This window comes from Lissotriton helveticus, chromosome 7 (genome assembly GCF_964261635.1).
Source record: "Lissotriton helveticus chromosome 7, aLisHel1.1, whole genome shotgun sequence".
NCBI classification, from domain to species: Eukaryota; Metazoa; Chordata; class Amphibia; order Caudata; family Salamandridae; genus Lissotriton; species Lissotriton helveticus.
This window is the reverse complement of record NC_136068.1, coordinates 101,324,763-101,347,521: the sequence shown is the minus strand read 5'-3', so window position 1 is coordinate 101,347,521 and position 22,759 is coordinate 101,324,763. Positions and strand designations below refer to the sequence as shown.

At 49.2% G+C, this 22,759-nt stretch overlaps 1 protein-coding gene across 1 annotated transcript in view; it reads right to left on the bottom strand.

The window, feature by feature from the left end:
* The window catches only part of LOC144768159 (solute carrier organic anion transporter family member 4A1-like), a 269,403-nt gene that overhangs the window by 136,836 nt on the left and 109,808 nt on the right, over nucleotides 1–22,759 (bottom strand). Inside the window, exons 5-6 of the mRNA XM_078651609.1 lie at nucleotides 21,953–22,064; nucleotides 4,610–4,764 (exon numbers count right to left, since the gene is read on the bottom strand). Of these exons, the coding sequence (XP_078507735.1) occupies nucleotides 4,610–4,764; nucleotides 21,953–22,064 (267 nt within the window). The remainder of the gene's footprint in view (nucleotides 1–4,609; nucleotides 4,765–21,952; nucleotides 22,065–22,759) is intronic.

Here is a 22,759-nt window from a genome sequence, read left to right as displayed (position 1 = left end):
TGCATGCAGAGCTGGGGTCACAATGAATTTTGTGGGACTCCCTGACAGTACAATCTGTCTTCTCAATTGTCTCCTCTGGTGTTGGCTCTTCCAGTAACACTTCTTCTTTAAGAAAGCCTGACATTTTATTTCTCGATGAGCCACGTTGTTTGTAGGGGCTGTTTCTCTGCACTTTCATTGGCAATCAAGAGGCCTGTAAGTACTTTGCTGCTACAGTGGTTTCATAAAGCACCTCTGCTTTTCTCAGTGTTATGTGCATGGTCATGTTCCGAACAATGGTGAGAAAGATTTCTCAAAATTCCTCCTCTCTAACTGGTGCTTCTGTAGCTTTGGAAGATCTGGGCAGGGAGTTGTTTTGAACTGTTTGTCCAAACCTTAATCATGGTATGCAGAATCTCTGATAACGTTTGCCACAGTAAAGGGTGATGCTAAGTTCCCTACCATTATAGGTGGAGAAACTGCCCCTGCGACTGCGAGAGGAGTTCCGCCCTGTGAAGGAGACAGAGCAGAGGGCACAGAGAGAGGTGAAGAAAGGCTGTATACCATACTGTTCGCGGCCAATCTGGAGATATTAATCTGACTTGGGCCCGGTCTTGGCGAATCTTCCTCAGAACCAGAGGAATCAAGAGTATGAGGGGAAACGTGTAAAATAGCGGGGCACCCCAGTCCAATTGAAACGCGTCCCCAGAGCGCCTTGCAACAGCTACTGAAAGCTGCAGCACAATGGGCAGTGTGCCTTCTCTTGAGTGGCAAATAAGTCTATCTGAGGGGATCCCACATAGCCAGAAAATGTGTTGTACCACTTCCAGATGGAGTCGCCACTCGTGATCAGCAGAAAAATGCTGGCTGAGTCTGTCCGCATGGACGTTCAGAACCCCAGCCAAGTGATTTGCCAAGCTACAGATCTGATGGTACTGTGCCCAGGGCCAGAATTGCAAAGCCATTCTGCAGAGAGGATACAACCCTACTCCTCTCTGTTTGTTTTTGTACTACATTGCGGTAGTATTGTCTGTTAATACTTGAACTGACTGACTGTGAAGGGACGGGACGAAGGCCTTGAGAGCCAGACGTATCACTCGCAATTTCTGAAGATTGATATGCAACAATATTTCCTCTGGAGTACAAAAAACTTTGATATCCAGGTCCTCCAGATGAGCGCCCTACCCTAGAGTGAAGGCACCCGTTATCACTGTGGCCACCAGAGGTGGAGGGTGGAACGGCTTCCCTTGAGATAGATTGCCAGACACACCTCACCATTGTAGATCCATTGCAGTGTCTCTGGAGATCTTGACAGACTCTTTGAGAGCATGTCTTGCGATTAAACCACTGACTGTGGAGGCACCACTGGAGTGCCTTCATGTGCCAGCGTGCATGGAAAACCAACAGAATACAGGAGGCCATCAGCCCGAGCAGAAGTAAGACCTTCAGGACTGGAAACATAGCTCTATTGTGAAACATTAAAATCATAGCCTGAATGCCCAGTATGCTCTGAGGAGGCAGGTAAGCTTGATTCACGAAGTGTCCAGTACTACCCCTATGAACAGTGTGCGCTGGGAGGGCTCTAGGTGAGATTTGGGTATGTTGATAGTAAAACCAAGGTTGAACAACAACTGCAAATGATGCAACACCAACTCTGGAGTCTTAGCCTTGATCCGCCAATCATCCAGGCAAGAGAATACTTGGATTCCCTACCTTCTGAGATGCACTGCGACCACTGCCATCACTTCATGAAAACTCGAGGTGTGGAAGTAAGACTGATAATGCTGAGATGCCACCGTAAAATGGAGGTACTTCCTCTGCGATTTCAGAATGAGTATGTGAAAATAGGCATACTGCAAATCGATTGAAACCTTCTAGTCTTCCTTATCCAGCACTAGAAGCAATTGTGCATCTTGTGCATCTTGAACTTTTCCTGCTTGAGGAACCATTTCAAAATCCTAAGCTTGAGAATTTGACGCAAGCGGCTGTACTTTTTGGGAATCAGGAAATACTGGGAATATCATCCCTGACCCCCATTCCTGCTCTGGAACCAACTCTACTGCACCCATCTGAAGCAGAATTTGAACTTCCTGTAGGAGCAGAAGATGCTCTTCTGAATAAAAACCCTGTTGGGGAGGAAAAGGTGGGTATAGGGAGTGCTCATTGTCCACAGTGTCTAAAACCTAAATATCTGTTGTTACAGATCTCCATTGCGGAAGAAAATAGACCAATCATCCTCCCACTGGAAAAGCATGCTCCAAGATGGTGGAACTGTGGCTGCTTTCTTGTGACATTGGCTGGGGAGAAGAGGAAGTAGACTGATGGGCAAATGTAAATGTAAATGTACAGGAATTTATATAGCGCAAATCACCAAGCGGTTTCTAAGCGCTTGCTTAGGGAACCCATCCTGGTATTCCCCTGTGAGATAACCCCGGCAGGGTATCCGCAAGGTGAAAGCCAGGCATCCCACCGCGAGGGGCCGTTGTGGAGATTAAGCAAGCTATTGCCCAGAGTCGCAGAGTGTGAACCCGTGAATCGAGTAGGCACCGGAGCAAGAATTGTCGAGTCCATGGACATTTTAGGACTCAAGACCCCGCCGAGCTGGGAATTGAACCCTGGTCCCGGGCTGACCTCTGCTTCCAGGTCTGCCTCCTCTAACCAGGCAGCTACACATTGCCTGCCTCTGTCCCCCCCCTTTAACTTCTGTAAAGGGGATTGGACGACTGCTGCTGTAGCTGATTTTGGCTTCTGCCTCGAAAGGAAAAGTTCAGGCCAAACCCCCGGAACTTACAAAATTGCATATAATCTTTAGGTTACAACTGAAGGCCGTTGCTTTGCTGTCCTTGAGTCTCTACAAATGCAGAATCCACCTTGGTGCCAAACAGCCTTGAACCATTGAATGGTAACTTCCTTAAAGCTGCTTGTACATCCGTCAAGAAGCCATACCCCCTTAACCAAGTGTTATCTCCTTGTAGCAACTGAAGATACCATCACCCTGGCGACTAAATCAGAGGCATCCAAACCCGACTGAAGGACTTGACAGGCAGCCGACTGAATGACTTGACAGGCAGACACCTGACTGCCATTCAGTAATTTTAAGAATTGTTCCGGAAAATCATCAGGGAACTTAGGGACCACTGTCCTGGCTGAGTCCATTAACGCCTGGTTATATCGCCCCAACAACAGGTTGCATTAGTCGACTTCAAAGCCATGCGACCAGAAAAAAACACTTTCTTTACAGACTGCGCCATTCTCTTGGACTCCCTATCTGTAGGAGTAGTTGGAAATGATTCCGGCATTAGCTTAGAGGAACGGGAAGCTTGTACCACCAAACTCTCAAGTGTAGGATGAGAAGACAAGAATGGCAGATCACCAGGAGCAGGCTTATACCTTCTTGAAACAGACCTAGACATTGCTGCCGATATCACTGGTTTCTGCAAGATTTCAAGAATCGTCTCAGTGAGAGCTTCACTGAAAGGTAGCAAGGGCTCTGTAGAGGATGACAAAGAATGCAATACTTCTGTAAGAAAATTACTTTTGAGTTTGTTAGAAGGTAACCAAGACCTATCCTTGACCATCGCCATCATTGAAGGTAATACCGGCGACGTCAGCAATGGTGCCAGGGACACATCCACCTGATCAGCAGATGTCATTGTCACCTGAGAGGAGTGGTGTGATGCGGGCATGGATCCAGTTGATGCCAGAGGCTCAACCATCACCGGAGAATCTCAACGAACCTCTTCCAGTGGTGATGGCATAGCCCTTCTTGGCGTCTGAGGAGGCCAGCACACCTGAGCAATCAACATGAATGGCAGGAACGGTACCTGCTGATAGTGTCCTGGAAAACCACCCAAGGAGTAAGCTAGGGCACCCATGGGGCCCGCAGGCGCAACAGATGGAGCGATCACCCTACTGAAAATGCTATACATGGCATTTAGAAAACTTGATGGGTCAGACTTTGGAGTCGGAAACTATAGATACTACTGCTCCTATCTAGGAGGCATAGGCTGCGGCAGTGGCAGTGGCAAAACTGGATCCATAACAGACTCCAAATCAGGGCGTAGGTAGAGTCAATGCTCTTGGACTCGAGGGAGACATCAGAGTGACCTCAGGAGATGGAGTCAGGTACATCTCACCTCGGTCTTCATGAGCCTTCGAACTTAGGGACACCAACCTCAGCGAGTCATCTTAAGCACCATAGACAGTCGTCATGAGAGTCTGTGATTGACATTTGACCCGCACATTCCCTGCAAGACTGCAAACTAGACACTGAGGCGACATTCTTCCTTTGCAACAACGTTGCTATTTTCTGGAAAAAATTTAACAAGAGCTTCTAGTACTATGGAAAGCCTGGGGAAAATCCATTAAGTGCCGAAAGCACAAAAAAAAAAGGGAACTGACGGCAGCACACCGATAAGGGCTTCTTATGGCTCCGAAGACATCAGGCAGGGAAGCATGGGGAGCCGTGGCATTACGATATTCTCGTTGACATGGGAGAGCTGTAAACAAAACATTAAGTGGAATGCTGGCACATTGGGATATTCAAAAGCGGAGGAATCCACAGGTAGATGTATCCATCTTAAATAAGCCTCCTGTTCAAAGTTAATCTAATTTAGATCCCATCACTCACCAAATAATGTAGCCGCTTCTGAGGCACTTAGGCTAAACTGTGATTCAAGAATCTTCGGTCCGAATGTTGACATTCCAACAATGAGTGTTGCTTCAGTTGCACCAGCTAGGCATAGGAAGACAAATGTTGGGTTTTTCAGCAGCAAGAGTAATGACCTGGGAAAGACAAATGATAAAAGAGGAAACGTTTTATGTGAATTTATATCTGTAACATTAATCATCGGGTGCAAGATTTAGTTTTTCAGTGCTTCAAAGTCTTGCATACAGAAGCTCTAGTCCACCAGACAGAAACTTCGCTAGTGGAGCAGGAGCACACAGAGAAGAGTTTGATGGGTAAGAAAGCACAGAGCAAAACAACACACACTAAAGGGAAGCACACAATCAGGATAGTGTAAGAGCAGTAAATAAGGGACACAGCAAATGAGAAAATAACAGTTGCTATCTCAATGCAAGTGTCATGCCCTGAAACTCTGTCTCACTCACGGTGTGTAACACCCGCTTCCTGGAGCAGAACTGTTTTTAAATCTCACTTCTTGGAGAAGAAAACGAGTTACTTACCTGTAACTTCAGTTATCCAGTATTGGTATCGTTCATAGATTCACATGCTTGAATCATCCCCGCTGTCGAGGTGGGAATCATCCCCGCCGTCGAGGTGGGAGTCTCACAGTACAAATAAAATATATACATAACAGTAATAAAATATTATACAATAGGCTATAATGGACAATAAAGTCACTACACTAGCCTAGCCTTGTCCTTTTGTAAAAAAGAACCAAATTTGGTTCACAGCCAATCAGGCTCCAGCACCCTCTAGAACACTCCACAGAGAGGCAAGTCCCTCAGATTTTCGTAGCACAAGTGACAGTAAGTATAACATATTAATAAGGGAAGCCTCTCCGGGGAGGAGGGTGGGTTGCATGTAAATCTATGAAAGATATCAATACTGGATAACTGAAGTTACAGGTAAGTAACTTGTTTTCTTATCCAGTATTGGGGTCACTTTCATAGATTCATATGCTTGAATCAGAATAGCTAGCAGTAAAGCCCTTATTTCCTTAGCCGATGGTGGTTATCATAGAGACCACATTTGATACCTTGTAAAATATATATGTAAAAATACTTCTAACATATGCCATACCACATGAGAGAGACATTTAGGAATAATGAGAGAAACAACAATAACATTAACTATTAAAAGAGATAGCATTCAAAAGCATAAAATAGCATAGTCACCTCTCAACAGAGGCTTACCTTACTTGAAAAGGTTGCGTAACACCGCTTGACCAACTGCTGATTCAGCTTCCGTAGCCAGATCCAAACAGTAATACCGTGTAAATATGTGCACATTCTTCCAGGTTGCAGCACAGCAAATCTTTTCCAATGGCACTCCTGCAAAAAGTGCTGCTGATGATGCCACTATCCTTGTGGAATGAGCTTTAGGCTGCACGGACATAGAATTTCCAGCTTTAGAATGGCTAAATTGAAACGCTGATGCAATTCATCTTGCAATTGTTGATTTCGGTACCGCTGTACCTGATTTCTGACCACCATTAGATACAAACAATTGATCTGACTTCCGGATGGATATAGTTTGTGAAAAATAGAATTTGAGACACCTTTTAATACCCAAAGTGTGTAGTACCTTCTCAGTTGGAGTGGAAGGACTGGGAAAGAAACTACATAGACTAATGGGTTCATTAAGATGGAAAGAATATGGAACCTTTGGAATGAAGGTAGGATTTGTTCTTAGGAGAACATAGTCATTGGTAAATCTTAGGTATGGTTGTTTAGTAGTAAATTCCTGAATTTCGCTGACTCTCCTAGCCGAAGTAAGCGCCAACAAGAGAGCAGTTTTCCAGGAGAGATATTTAAGCTCAGCTTTGTGGCCAGGTTCAAATGGGTGTTTCATGAGCTGTGATAGAACCAGGTTAAGCTTCCATTCAGGGGGAGGAGCTCTGATGGGCGGAAAAGCTCTGAAGAGACCTTTCAAAAATTGCTTGACCAAACAGTTAGAGCAGAGAGATGTGCCGCAAGTAGAGCGCCTGTAAGTTGAGATTGCGGCCAGAAGCAGCTTAACCCATGTGAACATGAGTCCAGACTTAGCTAGTGAAAGAAGATAAGGGAGAATCTTCTCCGGAGAACAGTCCAGGGGATGTGTATTATTATCACGGCACCTAGAACAGAAACTTTTCCATTTCAGAGAACAGGTTTTTAGAGTAGAAGGAGCTCTTGCTTTTGCATGTATGTCCCTACAGTCTTGCGGTAAATCTAGCTCCTTCAATTCAGTGAGTTCAGAAGCCAGGCATGAAGCTGCAGAGGGGTTAGATGTGGCTGGAGAATCTGGCCCTTGCTCATTGTCAATAGAGTTGGAGACAATGAGAGGTGAAATGGGATGCATTTTGAGTGTAGGAGAAGCTCTGTGAACCAGTGCTGACGTGACCATCGTGGGGCAATGAGAATCATTCGGCACGGTTCCAGTTTTAGTTTTCTTAGAAGCCTCGGGAGTAACGGAAAGGGGGGGAAGCGTAAGCGAAAATCCTCATCCATCTGATCATGAAGGCGTTTCCCCAAGAGCCCTTCTCTGGTTCCCAACTGGCATAGAATGAGCATGTCTTGGAGGCAAAGAGATCCAAGTTGGGTCTGCCCCACATCTGGAAAATGTGATCCACGACTGATTGGTCCAGCTCCCAAGCGTGGCAAGAATTTGATGTTCTGCTCAAAGTGTCCGCCAGAGTGTTGTTTACTCCTGGCAGGTGTTCCACCTTTATAGTAATGTAGTGCGAATGGAGCCACTTCCATATGTTTTGAGCTTCCTGAGATAGGATGTGAGAGCGAGTACCCCTTTACTTGTTTAGGTAATGCACACAAGTGGTGGTCAGTTCTTATGAGAACTGAGGACCCTTGGAGTCTTGGAAGAAAACACTGCAAAGCCAGAAATATAGCTTGAGGCTCCAGGAAGTTAATGTGCATTCTTGACAATGCTTTGGACCATTTCCCGCTAATGCAGAGATCCTGGAGGTGCGCACCCCATCCTTCGAGAGACGCATCTGTAGTCAAGATGAATTCCGGTGTGGAAGAAAGAACGGTTAGCCTGGTCGAGACATTGCTGGAGCGCTGCCACCAAAGCAGAGCCACTAGCATAGCCGGCATTATCCTCACCAGTTCATCAAACGACCCTGTTATTTGAAGCCGTTGATTGTCAAGTTCTTTTGGATAGGTCTCATTCTGAGACTGGAGAGAGGAACCAACAGGATTGCAGAGGACAATATCCAGAGAAAGGATTTTATCTTCCTCACAGAAGCGAACCTTCTTTTTTGTAGGTCTGTTGCTAGAGAAACCTGATGTGATTGTCTTCCTGTGGACAAGGATGCTTTGTCCTGGATAGTGTCCACAACTGCTCCCAGAAACTGAATCCTTTGAGAAGGAAGAATAACTGACTTTTGGGAGTTCAGAGACAGCCCCAGAGATTGAAAGATGCGAAGGCAGGTGTGAGTTGCTTCTGAGGCCTGTCATAAAGAAGAAGATTTTATTAGCCAATCATCCAGATATGGAAACATCTGCAGGCCTGTAGCCTGAGATGAGCCGCAACCAGAGCAAGGCATTTTGTTAACACTCTTGGAGCTGAACGCAGGCCAAAAGGGAGAACCTTGAATTAAAAATGCGCACCTGCCACAGTAAAACGGAGGAAGTTTCGATGTTTGGGGTGGATCAGGATGTGGAAGTATGCATCCTGCAGATCTAATGTTGTCATGAAGTCTGCATGGTCTAGGAGTTGTAGGATCTCTTGAAGAGTAACCATGCAAAAAGATTTCTTTTGCAGGTATGTGTTCAACTTCCTCAGATCAAGGATTGGTCTCCATTCTCCCGACTTTTTCTTGACAAAAAAGCAACAGCAGTAAAAAGCTCTTCCCACCTGAGAGCGAGGCACTCTATAGCTCCTTGCACCTTTCTTGAGAAGAGCTATATGTGGTGTATGGGTCTTTAAAGGTGGATGGAGCAGAGGGAGGTTTACAAATTCTAGTGTGTGTCCGAATTTGATTATGTTTAAAACCCACTTGTTCGAGGTCAGTTTTTCCCATTGGCTGAAAAGACGAGAAATGTTCGGCGTTTTGGGGTTGAAGCTTGGCCGAACTGTTGCAGGTGCTGGGGAGACGTCACTGTTTCCTACAAAATGCAAAATGCGATACAGCACGTGCTACGAAATTCGTTTTATTAATTACATTGTTTACTTACCTCCAATTATCCATATTCCGGTTTTTAGCAACCCCCATCCTGCCCCTCCCCTGCCCCGCCTTTCTGCCCCACCGGAACTCCCTCCACGGGCCGTGGCTGGATGAGACTCATCGTCTACCTCAACAACATTTTGATAATGGCGCAGTGCCGTATCAAATTGTCTATTCAGCTTCAGCGAGCAGTCGACCTCTTACAGAACATAGGTTTTGTAATTAACGAGTCCAAATCCCTCCCAAAAGGTGATTTTCTAGGCTTCTTGATTGACTCAGTCTTTTTTCCCAGAAGGTAGCGAAGATCCGGCCCAAACTACCACGTGCGTTGGCCAAACCTGGGATTTCTCTGACACAAGTGGCCCGCCTGTAGGCCTCCTTTCCTCTTCTATCCAGGCCATCTTCCCAGGTCCACTACACAACCGCGCTCTTCAGCGCTTGAAGCACACTTACGCAAGGGACTCTCATACTCCCAACAGGTGACCCTCTCCAGAGAAGCCAGAGAGGAGATAAATTGGTGGCAAGCCAACTTGGAAGCATGGAACGACTAGGTGATTTTTGGCTCCGCCCCGGACATCGTCACAGAGTCCAACACCAGCAGGTGAGGCTGGGTTGTCAGATGTGGCGATTTTGCTACAGGAGGGTTGTGGTCTCCTCACGAAAAACATTTACATATCAACTGCTTAGGGCTCCTTGCGGACTCCGACGCAATCCAGTGTTGGACCAAGGACATGATCCAGTCTTGCATTCTCCTCAGAATGGACAACTTGCCCACGGTTCGTTACATCAACCACCTGGGGGTACCCAGTTGAAGGCCCTCTCCGACATTGCCTCTAATCTCAGGCAATATTGCCTGGATCACCAGATCTCGCTTACAGCAGAATTCCTTCCGGGTTAGCACTATCAGATAGCAGATTTCCAATGTCCCAACTTCCGGGACTTGAGCCTATGGAAGCTGCACAAAGGAGTGTTATCGGACCTTCAAGCCAAAAGGGGTCTTTTTCGGTGGAGCTATTTGCCTCTCACCTGGACCATCAACTGTCCAGGTTCTTCAGTTGGAGGCCGCATCCCCTGGCGATGGCCACAGATGCGTTTCTCCAAGCCTGGAGGAAAGAGAAGTTATGTCTTCCCCCAGATCGCCATGATCACAAGAGCCTCGGCACAAGTCCGCAGGCAAGAGTCGGAGGTGGTAATGATCATTATCACGCCGATTTGGAAATCGCAAGTCTGGTTTTCAGTTCTTCTGGAACTTTCTTGGGATTCTCCAATCCCTCCCCTGTTTCCAGGGTTGCTTCTCAAACCAGTGCAGCAACCTCAACCCCTTGTATTGCAAGGGTCACTGGCTCTCATGGCGTGACAGATTACAGAGGACGATGGGCGGTCCCAGGCCTTTCATACGCAGCTGAGAAATTAATGTCCAAACTCTGGGCAGTCAACACAGTCAAAAGCTACAAATCTACTTGGAACAGATGGCCCTGTTGGTGTCTGCGATGGAGCCTTGATCCCGTAGCAGCAGATGTGACCCATGTTTTGCATTTTCTGGCCTCCCTAGTCAAAGAAGGCTTGGCTTATAGATCTATAAATACCTTCCACTCCACTATCTCCGCGGGACACACAATGGTGGACGGATCCCCGGTGGGGGAACATCCCTTTGTGTGTTGTCTTTTGTGGGGGATCCGGCTTTCCCTTCCCCCAGAGCCCAGGTACTCAGCACTCTAGGATGTTAACCAGATATTGAACCTTTTTTTCTCCTGGCAACCCAGTAGATTCCTATCTAGGAGGGAACTTTCAGTGAAGTTAGCCATGCTCCTCTGTCTGGTATCTTGCAGACAAGTTTTGGATGTCAGTGCCCTGGACATTAATGATTAGATTTTTACTCCTTCAGGGGTGACCTTCACAGTCCGGAGACGGACCAAGTGCAGCACGAGGGTAATCTCATACCCGACGTTCCCAGAATCTCTAAAGTTGTGCGTAGTCTCTTGCCTTAGAGCCTATGAGGAGATGATGGGGGAGTTTCGTCCCCCTGGGGAGAGGCTGTCAAGATTCGTGGGGTTTCGTGCCTGCCTAGATGAAAAGACTACATTTCCCAGCAGCAGGAGGAGCGGAGCCAGTGTTTACAAGCAGACGCGACGCATGTTGATGAGTGTGCGTAATACTGTTGCATTTTGAACTTGTTTAGGCTCGAACGGATGTCGGAGCCTCTTTCGAAGGATTTCCCTTGCTTAACATCTCAGAGATATTGTGAGACGAAGCGAGATTACGGCTGAATCAATGGTCAAAGAAGAAGCGGGTATTAACCGGACGCTCGGCCGTCAGCGTAATCTGGATATAGCAGCGCTGTTTTTTTTTTAAAAAACTTTTTTTATTGTGGTGTATCATCAAAATGTCAGATGCAAATGCACAATTGCGTCCATACAGGCAATGATAAAAGGCTTGAAGCAGGTGAAGTAATATTACACAGCCCTTTGGTCCACAACCCGGAGGTCGGACGGCGTCAGAGTAGAGCAGAGCCATAAAAACACAGCAATATCAGCCTTGGACACAAACAGAGTAGTCACACCACTATTTTCATTTAACAGAACATTACTCAAAGAAAACAAATCCAGCAGAGAAAATCAAGATAGCCCACACTCAACCCAGGGGTCCAGTCCGTATTAGTGATGCAACATCGTCCTAGGCCCTGTTGATGTAAAGCAGAATGATAGGAACATCTCACATTGCGCCAAGGGAATAGGGGGAGAAAAAGTAGAAACCAGTTCCAACCTCCTCAGCCCACACCTTCTCTCCTAGGGGCATCGCCAGTTCCGCCGTTGGAGAATCACATAGGTCGCCACGGAAAGCATTCCAGTGTCCCCACTTCTTATCCCACACCTTGGGGCAGCCCCTCAGTTTATATATGGTTTTCTCGGCTATCATACATTGGTCCATTGCAGCCACCCATCTCACCTCCAGTGGCCTGTCCGGGGAGCCCCACCCCATCGCTATGGAGCGTTTGATCAACAGGAACCCCAGTGCCGCCCACCGCAGTTCAGAGGCAGTGAGGTCGTTCGGCCCCCAAACATTAAGGACACATTCCTTGGGCGATGTGGAGAGTGGTTTGCCCAAGGAGCTGCTCATTTTACGCAGCGCAGCCGACCAGAACTTGTTGTATCGCGGGGCAATCCCACAGGATATGGTAGAAGGTTCCGGGGAGACCGCAACCACTCAGGCACAAGGTGTCGAGTCGCCGACCGATTTTGGCCAGGGTGAGGGCGGACATGTATGCTCGGTGTAGCACTTTTAGTTGGATCAATCGAAACCTATGGCATATGGCCGACTCCCTCGGGGACATTAGCGCTGAGCGCCACTCATCGTCCCCCAAAGGACCCAGGTCAGCTTCCCACTTGGCCCGCAGTGTCAAGAAGGAGTCAGGAAGGTTATTGCAGAGCTTATGGTAGGTCAGGGATATGGCCTTTTCAGAGAGAGGTTCCGACAACAGCCTATCCTCCAAAGGGGAGGTTGCAGGTATGGAGGAGAAGTCCGGAAAGGCGGCCTGTAGGGCGTGTGTGATCTGTAGTTGCCGAAAGTACTCGGTGGATGCTAGGTCATATTGAGCTTGTAGGTCACTAAAGGTCAGCAATTTACCTTTGCATACCAGGTCTCCAATCTCAGAAATCCCTATCGCATCCCACCGTTCAAAGCCACGGGAGAAACAAAGGGAGCCCAGACGTTGCGCGGACCACAGAGGCGAGGTTTTAGTAAGTTTGTCAGCCCAGCCCAACTTTGCATTGGCTCTGTGCCAGACGGCCACCGTATGTGCCATAGGCCCAGTATACCTAGCCTTCATAGGTTTGCTTTATAAGGCCCCCAGGTAGCCTTCTCACCCCGTCTGGTCTCTGTCTAATAAAAAGGCCGGGTTCTGGGGTGAGCCATGTTTCCATTGGTTAATCACCACGAGCTGGGAGGCCCAATAGTAAAGACGGAGATTAGGGAGGGCTATTCCCCCGTCATACCATCCCTGAAACAGCTTACTGAGAGCAATACGAGCCGCACCACCTTCCCAGAGCAGCAGTCGGAGCTCACTCTCCACTGTCCTGAAGTATGAATCTGGAATGGAGAAGGGGCAGTTCTGTAGGACATAGAGGAATCGTGGGAGCGCTAGCATTTTAAACAGTGCCGCCCGTCCCAGGGGAGAAAGCGGGAGGGAGCGCCAATGAGCAACATCGCTACGAAGCCTGCGAAGTGGGCCCAGAAAATTACGATCATAGAATCGTTGGAAGTCAGGGGTGATGAAGATACCGAGATATGTAAAGCCCTCAGAGGCTAACGTGATAGAGAACCCCCTGGGCAGGCGAGGCGGCTGACCATGCAACATGTACAGCACCGATTTGGTCCAATTTATTGCATAGCCCGAGTATTTCCCAAAGTTGGTAAGAACGTGGAACAGGCTGTTGATGGAGGATTGAGGGGACGACACGTATATTAGGATGTCGTCGGCGTAGAGAGAAATCTTGTCAACAGTCTCTTCGCTCCATCGTAAGCCTCTGATTGAGGCATCCGAACGAACCCAATGAGCCAAAGGCTCCAGGGTGAGGGCAAACAACAAGGGGGAAGGGACAGCCCTGTCTGGTGCCTCGATGGAGAGAAAATCTCCGGGATAGGAAGTTATTGACCCGGACTTGGCCAAAGAGGTCAGTATATAAGAGACGCACCCATCCGATAACTTTGGGTCCGAAGCCAAAGCGATGGAGAACCTCAAACATGTAGGGCCACTCAATCGAGTCGAATGCCATCGCTGCATCGAGGGATAGAATAGCAGCATCCTGGGACAAGGTGGGCTGACGGCTCAACACGCTTTGCACCCTACGGAGATTCAGCGCCGTGTTACGGCCCGGGAGGAAACCGGATTGGTCGTCATGAATAAGAGAGGGGAGGACCAGAAGGAGTCGAGTCGCCAGTAGTTTAGCCAGGACTTTGGCCCCAGCGTTAATCAAGGAAATCGGACGATAGGAGCTACACGCAGAAGGGGGCTTGTCAGGTTTGAGAATGACCGCTATGGAGGCCAGTCTTTGATCGAGAGGGAGCACACCAAGTTCCAGGCCCTCCGTTAACATATTCAAAAGGTGGGGAACAATGTCAGGGACCATTCCCTTCAGAAACTCGACTGGGACTCCGTCAGGGCCCATAGCTTTGCCGGAGTTCACAGCAAAAAGCACCGTGGTGAGCTCGTCAGTTGAGAGGTCGGCGTCTAGGGCAAGCCGGTCCAAATCGGAGACGGTCGGGAGGCGCATCTCCTCCAACAGTTGTCTAGATTCGGCAGATGAGTAGCCACTTCCAGCGGTGTATACAGTTTCAAGGTGATCAGCGAACACCTCCGCAATGTCCTGGGGGTCTATTACCACCGATCCATCAGGCCTAGTGATGGATGACACCCATCTAGACCCTTGGTCGCGACGCTCCAGCCATGCAAGCATCTTGCCTGCACTGTCTCCTAATTCGTAGACCCGATGACGCGTGTGGAGCAGGAGCGCCTGTGCCTTCTCTTGGGCCAGCGCTTTGTAGACCAGTTGTTGGGCTTGGAGACGTTCAGCCGCGGAATCCGATGGTGCTGCGTTGTAGGACGCCTCAAGGCCGATGAGAGTGGTCTCCGCCTGCGTAATGTGCTCGGCGTGTTTACGCAGATGATTTGTCTTAAGGGCTAGTGCTTCACCTTTTACGACTGCCACGTAGGCCTCCCAAAGTGTAACAGCCAAGTCCACCGAGCCTACGTTCTCCGCAAAGTAGAGGTCGGTACGCTCCCGCAGCGCCTCTCTAATATCGGGAACCTGCAAGAGCCAGGGATTGATAACAATAGGTCCCCTCACCAACTGGCGGTTGTAAGTTAGGTCCACCATTAGCGGCGAATGGTCGGAAATACCGCGAGGGAGACCTCTTGGGCGGAGAAAGCAGCCTATGTCTGCAACGGGGCAGAAGAAATAGTCAATTCTTGAAGTACTGTGGTGTGCGTTAGAGTAGTATGTGAAGTATGGGGTGTCTGGGAAATGAGTGCGCCAAATGTCTTTCAAACCTAAAGCCTGAGCGAAGTCAGCCAAGTCAGAGCTCTGTCGATGTGAGTCCCTCTTGGGCCAACGGTCCAGGTCGTCGCACATCGTGGCGTTGAAATACCCACCAATTATGAGTGAGCCCGGGGAGAGGCCCAACAGTTGAGTGCCCAGTTCTTTGAGGGAGTCTCGTACCAAGGTTTGCGGGAGGTATGCAGAGATGACATTCAAGGGGCGCCCCTCCCAGGAGGCCTCCACAATAGCAAACCGGCCCAGAGGGTCGGCCCAGCAGCGTGAGTAGGTGAGTGGGAGAGATTTTCTAACCAAGATCCCAGTACCTCGGGACCCAGGAGCAAACCCAGCATGGACCAAGAGCTTGTAACCCCCTCGCTGCAGCGCCCGACAGGTGTTGCCAACCAAGTGGGTCTCCTGCAAGAGGACTATGTCAGGGGAGTGACGCCTGAGGAACTGTAGGACCACACCTCTTTTTATTTTGTGACCTAGACCATTGACGTTCCATATGAGGATAGTAAGGGACCTAGAGAGTAGTTGAGTCATGACTGCGAGATTTGGGGGCCGCGTATACTGGGCGCCCCAGGAAGAACCACCAATGGCGGCGGGGCCATAGGGCTGCTCGAGTCACGCGGCACCCCAGGACACGCAGTTTCCAGAGACCTAGGAGCAGCCAGGACAACAGACCAGGCACCACGGGACCCTGGACGGACAGGAAGGCTAAACTAAAGACGGCTCCGCTGGAAACGAGAGGATAGATGAGCGATAGGAAACTAACTGTAAAGACCCTGCTAAGGACAAAAGTGAGCAATATAACAGCTACAAAACATTGCCAACCCCTCCCACCCCCCACCCTCACTCCCCACCCTGCTTCCCTGCCCGCGGATTCAAAACTATCCACACCCCAACTAGGCAGAGTGCCTGTCGCCCTCCCACTCATAAACGGGGTACTGAGGGTCCGACAGTACCTATTGCCCGACTAAAAAACATTATAAATTTACTACACATTGTAAGGTTGTACCATAAGACTTAAACAGCATTCACACAATAGAAAAGTTACTTGGCAGGCAGCTGGCGCAGCCCGATCTCGGCCGAAGGAAACAGGTCCCAGAAATAGAGGTCAGCACAAAGAAGAAAGTGGGCCGCCCCCGGCAGTCCCATCGATCAGGCGGCAGCCGCATGGAGGAGACCTCTGTGTTCCGTGACGGGGCCAGTCTACAAGGGGAGGTCATTCCACTCCATGAAGAGGGCCAGTGAAGAGGTCCTGACTCTCAGGCAGACAGTCTTCCCGCAGGGTCGCATCCGGTGTAGATCGGTTCCTTGGAGAGCCTCCCACTGTACTCCAACCTTCCAGCTAGTCCCACACCTCCTCTGGCGAGAAGAAGAACAATATTTTTCCATCCCTTTCGATCCGCAGCTTCGCCGGGAAGAGCATGGAGTATTTAACGCCCTTTTTGCGCAGCGCCCTCTTGACCTCCAGAAAGCTGCGACGCCTCGCCTGCACCTTGACTGTGAAGTCCGGGAATATGGAGATGCGGGTGTTCTCCAAGAGAAGAGGTGGACCCGATCTGGCAGCTTGTAAGATAGTGTCGCGGTCTCTAAAGTTAAAGACCCTCGCAATGATGGGACGTGGGGGGGCCCCCGGCTTAGGTTGGCCCCCAGGGACCCTGTGCGCTCTTTCAATAGAAAAGTAATTCGAAAGCTGTTTTGGTTTGAGGTGCGTTGTGACCAGGGACTCCACAAAAAGGTCAGCCGAGGGCTCCTCCATTCGTTCCGGGACCCCCAAAATTCGGATGTTGTTCTGTCTCGCCCTCCCTTCATAGTCGTCCAGCTGGTCACTCATCAACTTCTGCTGTTTCTGAAGCTGGGCAACTTGTTGCTGAAGAGTCGAGGTGTCGTCTATCAAAGCTGCCGTCTTGACCTCCACGTCTTTCACTTTCGAGTACATTTTACGCAGGTCAGCACGCAGGAGAGTCACCTCAATGTTCACAGAGTCGATTCGAGTCTCCAAGGAGGAGCGGACCCCAGCGATGGCAGCCATCACGTCCTCAAGGGTAGTCGCCTTTGCTCCCTGTGTGGGGGACGCAAGCTTCGGATCGCCCGGGGGAGCAGGCTCCCTGTTGTCCCCCCTGGCGCCCCAGGAGTTCTTATTAATCTGCCTCTGAGTTGGGGGCCGTGACCCCTTGCCGGACGCCATCTCGACTCACTAGTAGGGCCAAACACAAGTCGGGCAGGGCGGCACCAAGGTGAAGAATGAAGGCCGGCACGTCCCCACGGCGTAGGAGCGGAGAGGACCCACGGAACCACCCAACACAGTACACCTCGCGTGGGTCAAGGGGCACAGGAATCCAGGTGCTGCGTGCGAGGAGAGGCAGATGGGGCCAAGGAGCAGGCGGGGGAATAGGAAGGAAAGCAGTCTCCACCCGCGTTTTGACGCAGCTGCGTGTACCTGGTCTCCGTGGTGCAGCAGTGTGAGCTCAAGGGAGGAGGGGCCCACTCCGGTGCAGGTCGGAAGCGCCAAGCTCGTGGGCAGCGGGGGGCAACACAGCCAGTAGCGCCCCCACCACGTCAAACCAGGGTCGAGTGGCGGATCAGGAGCGGCATGTCCGGCAGTCGGGTGGCAAGAGTGCCCCCCGGGCAGCAGATCTCCAATACGACCGCTTGTGGGTGCTCAGATCCAGGTGTAGCCCCACTCCATAGGCCAAGAGCCAGGCCGGGTAAAGCAAGGACCCACCGGGGCCCCCGGGGCACGCTCCCCGTGATCTCCAGGGAGGCGCCGCCCGCAGGGCAAGGCAGAGGGGAGCCACAGGCCCACTGGTGAGAAGCACCTGAAGGGTAAGGGCGCCAGAGCCGGGGCCTCGCCTGAGATGCTCCTCGGCAAACTATGAGACCTCTCCGCTCCCCCTCACGCGGGCCAAGGGGCAGATTCGCAACGCAGTCCAAACACCTGCCCCCCCGCAGGTGGAAGGAAGGCGGTGATATAGCGAGGCAGGCTCTAACTCCGATGTGGGTCCGGCTAGGCGTCTGTGGGCGAACGGAGCTCCGCAGTCAGTAGGCCCAGAATCCGGGGATTCGCGTAGAGAGCTCCCCGGCACGGAGGGGGCCATCACAGCGTCGCCTCCCGCTGGTCGCCGGCAACTCCGGAAGTCTTTGTTGGGGCCCACTGCACTCCGGTCGAACAGAGAGCAGGTCCGGTTAGCGGCTCGGGGCCAAATTCGTCCCGGGATCGAGACGGGAGCAGCCGCGCCCCGTCAAGGCCGTTTCAGAAGGCCGGCCGGGAATCCGATATGGCCGCAATCTTGCAGGCCCCGGGGGAGTCTTCCATTCCGGGCACCACCGTCTCCAGGGAGCCTTAAACGGGACCAGCACCACACCACCTGAGGCGCAATCGGTTCCTGTCGGGGTTCCCCTTAACAGCAGAGGAAACCCCGATGTGCAATCGGATAATTTGGGCGGATGGTCGGGCAAGGATCGGGAGTCGCACTAGCAAGCGACCATTCCCGTCGGCTGTCGGCCACGCCCCCTAGCAGCGCTGGGTTTGACGGCGTTGAAGTAACCGCAACGCTCAGCTGCGTCCTTGTGTCATTTCAGGATCGGAGACCCCGGTGAGTGAACCGCAACCTTAGCGCTCGGAGGGGGCGCATTTTTGGACTTTGCTGCACTGGGCGGGGCTCCGGTGAAGTTTACTGCAACGCTCAGTTGTGTCCTGGAGCCAGTCTGGATTGTAGACCCCGGTGAGCTAACCGAGAGGACTATGTATAGATATACCGTATTGCTGGACTAGTGGCAATTGCAGTACAGTGCTTGGCAGCAAGGCTTATTCCCTGGAAACTCGAACTTCGTGATATTTTAGTTGGGAACAGTTTCTTTATTTTGACATTTTTTCTGGAATTCAGATCTTTTTGGTTTGGACATTGGGTGCACGGATTGGTATTCTGGCATAAGGTCCTAGTGTGTTCAAGTGGACTGTCTTGAAACAAGACACTGTTCTTATGTCGTGTTCAGCTTTCAATATTCTTTTTAGTTATGGTGAGCACAGGAGAAACCGGTACGGGGTGTGCTAGGCACAGGGTCCATTACCAAACATGAGTATGAATGAGGAATGTGTATACCTCATGTGATTGTGTTCTGTTTTGTAGACTTATCCACCCCTGGAGACTGGTTGTTCTCATTGGCTATACAGGCTGGCTATAGTACTACGATGGATAAGGTATTTATGCAGATTTAGTGAGACATATTGAGAGTAGGATATTGTGAATGTGTATTTACTGTGTGTCTTTGTATTACAGGTTCTCCTCCCTGCTGTTCCCATCCTTTCCTTTCCCTCACTTGATCGCCCTACAACTCTATAACTTTCAGTTGGAGTTTGGGGATGTCAAGGGGTGGACCCCTTATTGCATCAACCGGACCCCGAGGAGTACACAAACCTGACAGAGGCAGCTTCTCTTTGCCCTGTGCAAACCGCACAGAGCGGTATCCTCCCCCACAATCGTCCGCTGGGTGAGGTAGGTGATGCCAGAGGCAGGCATTGATCTACATCTGTTTGGAGCCCACTCCACATGTGAGGCGATGGCTTCAAAGGCTTTCGCGCTGGGGGCTCGATTGGAAGATATTCTTAACGCTGCAGATTGGTCCTCAACCTTGATGTTTAAACGGTTTTACTTCAAACTTGTGTTACACATGGCCCAATGGTGGTAAGTAAGCTTTAAACTAGCATAATCCTCGCCTCCGGTCCTGACATAGAATGAAAGATTTCCTGCTATCGTAACAGAAAGTTTCCTTCTATTAAGGAAGCGGAGGCGAGGATTATTCCACCCAAGAATTCCACGGCACAAGTTGTGGGACCCTCCCTACTCTTAGTAACTAACATGCTTTTCTTATTTTGCTTATTTGCATTATTGAGGAGGTTGTTTCTATACATCTGCTGTGTTGTGTTCCATTGCAGGCTTAAACCTTAGCCTAGAAAGGGATCTAGTTTGCCCTTTTGTTGCAGGGATGGATGCAAATAAAAAGGATCCTTGAATGGACAGCTGTGGCAGATCTCCCGAAAGAGGATGGGTGGGCAGTGCTGATGGACTATAACCCTGATTGGAGCCTCCTGATTGGTTGTAGGAGGAGACTATCATCTTGTTGGACTCTATTGTTTTTTGTTGTTGAAATTCCCATGGCCTCACGGGAATTGTAATTTGTTGAAGTTAGTTTTAAAATGGCTGCTATTCATTAAAGTGGAGACAGATGAGCATAATCCTCGCCTCCGCATCCTTAATAAAATTGAAACTTTCGTTACGATAACTAGGACATTTTTCATTATCCATTTAATGATGTGACAATGATTTCAACATAGGGCCTGATTCCGATCCAGTAAGGAAAGCCTCCGAATTGGATTTGGCTTTAACGGATTCGATTCGTAGCCCTTTTTTACGACCGATTCATACACAGGTCCGAACGACCAAGTACGATGCATAGTTCGTGTCCACATTGACGGAATCGTTTATGAACCCAATTCAGTCTGTATGACTAGCACGGAAATGATTTGTACAGTTCAATGGACTCTGTTTACGAGGGAGCAAGTACGATGAACGATTCGGACAGCCTTTACGATACGGTATATCCGGATCGAAAAGGCTGACGGATTTGTTCTTTGGGGGCCTGTAGCAGGCCCCCCATCACGTGGAGCCCTCCAAATCGGTCCAGTGGGGATGCCCATGGGTCCCCCTGATCGAAGCATGCCCAGTGTGGCAGACACCATGGGGTGACTGTCACAGGGTGTACGCTTTTCCCCACCCACCCCTCTTTGCTATGGGAGCCTGTGTACAAGTCCTGTATATAGCCTCCCATAGAATTATATAGGCGTCCGAGCAAACCGAGTCCGTAAGCATGCAGATGCATTGTACCCGCTTGCTCGGACTCCAGTGCTTCGAATCATACGGAAAGCATCACAGATCCAATTTGGTCGGGATGCTTTCCTTACGAGATCGGAATCGGGCACAGAGTGTGAACATCCCAATTTGAGGGAATGGGGCAAGGCCTTTTCCTTGCATCAGGAAACAACAATCTTATTTACTTAAATGTAATTCAAACCAAGTGGATCGGATAATTCCTTGTCATATTTTTTTCACAATTATCACAAATTCATGGTCACATCACTGATAACTATTCTCAAAGCATGCAGTTATTTCAATTGGGCACGGAGGCTTTCACCTCTTACCAAGTTCAAGTCACACATGGAAAGGAAAGTGTTAGGGCTCAAACATCCTGTGGAAGTCTCATCCATGTACCCTGATGCTTTTGTCCTTTTCAAAGTAAGAGCATCAAGAGAAAGGAGTAACCCTCCAGCTCTTCCTCTATTTGACTCCCTTTTCATCTGAAGGTACACAAATAAATGTATCCAATAGGGAGAGGCTGTATGTGATTCTGTTTACAGACACTGTTGTAAAGGGGGCCACTGCCTCCCACGCACTCTCTAGGGATTGCCCCAGTGTCTCTCCAGTAGTGCTCTATGATCTTTAACTCTTTTTTAGGCCCTGATGCACAACCCAATTTTAACCCTCATCTCTCTGATGCTTCTTCCTTCCTTCTGCTGCTCCCCATTACCCCCACCACTCTCATCACTCATGACAGTAACAATGTAAACACTGCTGCATCCAGTAAGACACTGTCATTTTTAGGAGGCCACTCAACCCACAAAGCAACTCTCTCACTTCCTTTGGCATGACCACTCCTTTCGATTTTCCCTGTTTCCAGCACCCTTTTTTCAGGAGGAGGAGTAAAGCACAATATAAGTTTGCAATAAACATTACTTTATAGATGGTAGTCTGAAGAAGCTCGGGTGACTATGTGCCTGCAGACACAAGCATTTTGTCCTTCTGGAACTCTCAAGCAATTTTATTGACTCTAGGAATTCATATGAGGAAGGGATTTTAATGTGGAAGTATTTTCAAATATTTCTTCCTAAGCCAAAATGAATAAATATGTTAGTAACAATGAGCTCATGAGCAAAGAGTCAGATGAATTAATGATTCTGATGAATAAGTTTCAACATCTTTAGATTTAGACGTTTCCTCAATTTAAATTTTCATTGGCACTTACCGTGGTAAGTCTTTGACTGTCATTCCAAAGTCTGGGTCAGAAGCAGTTTTGTGACTTCCATCTTTTAACTGATGAGCTTCAGACACCCGCGTAACCACATAGCGTTGAGACCCTGCAGTGACAAACCAATAAGAAATAAGACCACAGAGTGCAAAGAGGAACAGATAGAACTACCACATACAAATCAGTACATGGGATTCTAAAATGTAATATCAGGATTTTATATCGGGCACTCTTAATTCTACCAAGAACAATCTACAGCTGATGTCTCTTGTTCCCTTTGGTACAAAAACATGAGATCTCTCTCCACTCCCAGTTTTAGGCAGGCCAAGCTTTGTAGATCATTCTCTGTCAATGTTCTGAGAATTTTAAATGCCCTCACTCTTTATACCAATGTCCCTTTCTTCACCAAGTTTTTAAATCCCTGTAGTAGTGTATGGAATCGCTAAACACACTGTTTTGGTCTCGTGGTGAGTATATATATTAATTGGATACAGAAAAAAGCAATGAAATAAGGATGTGAGTAAATTCAGATTAGCCTTTGAGGGCTTCAGGTGACAGGTCTCCTTTTCTTCAGGAAGCATTACGTCTCATAGGGTACCCCAAAAAAATAGAACAGGAAAAGAAATCAAAAACAAGGGATTAGAATGGATCAATCCTTTATGGGACGATCACCTAAGTGCCACCTTCACCAGGCAGAGGTGTTTATGCGCAATAGGAGGTTTAGTGGTGGTAAGCTTATGGTGATAAGGCCACCCTAACACCCACATGTACCTCCCACATGCGTCTCTCTCTACCCACGTGCCC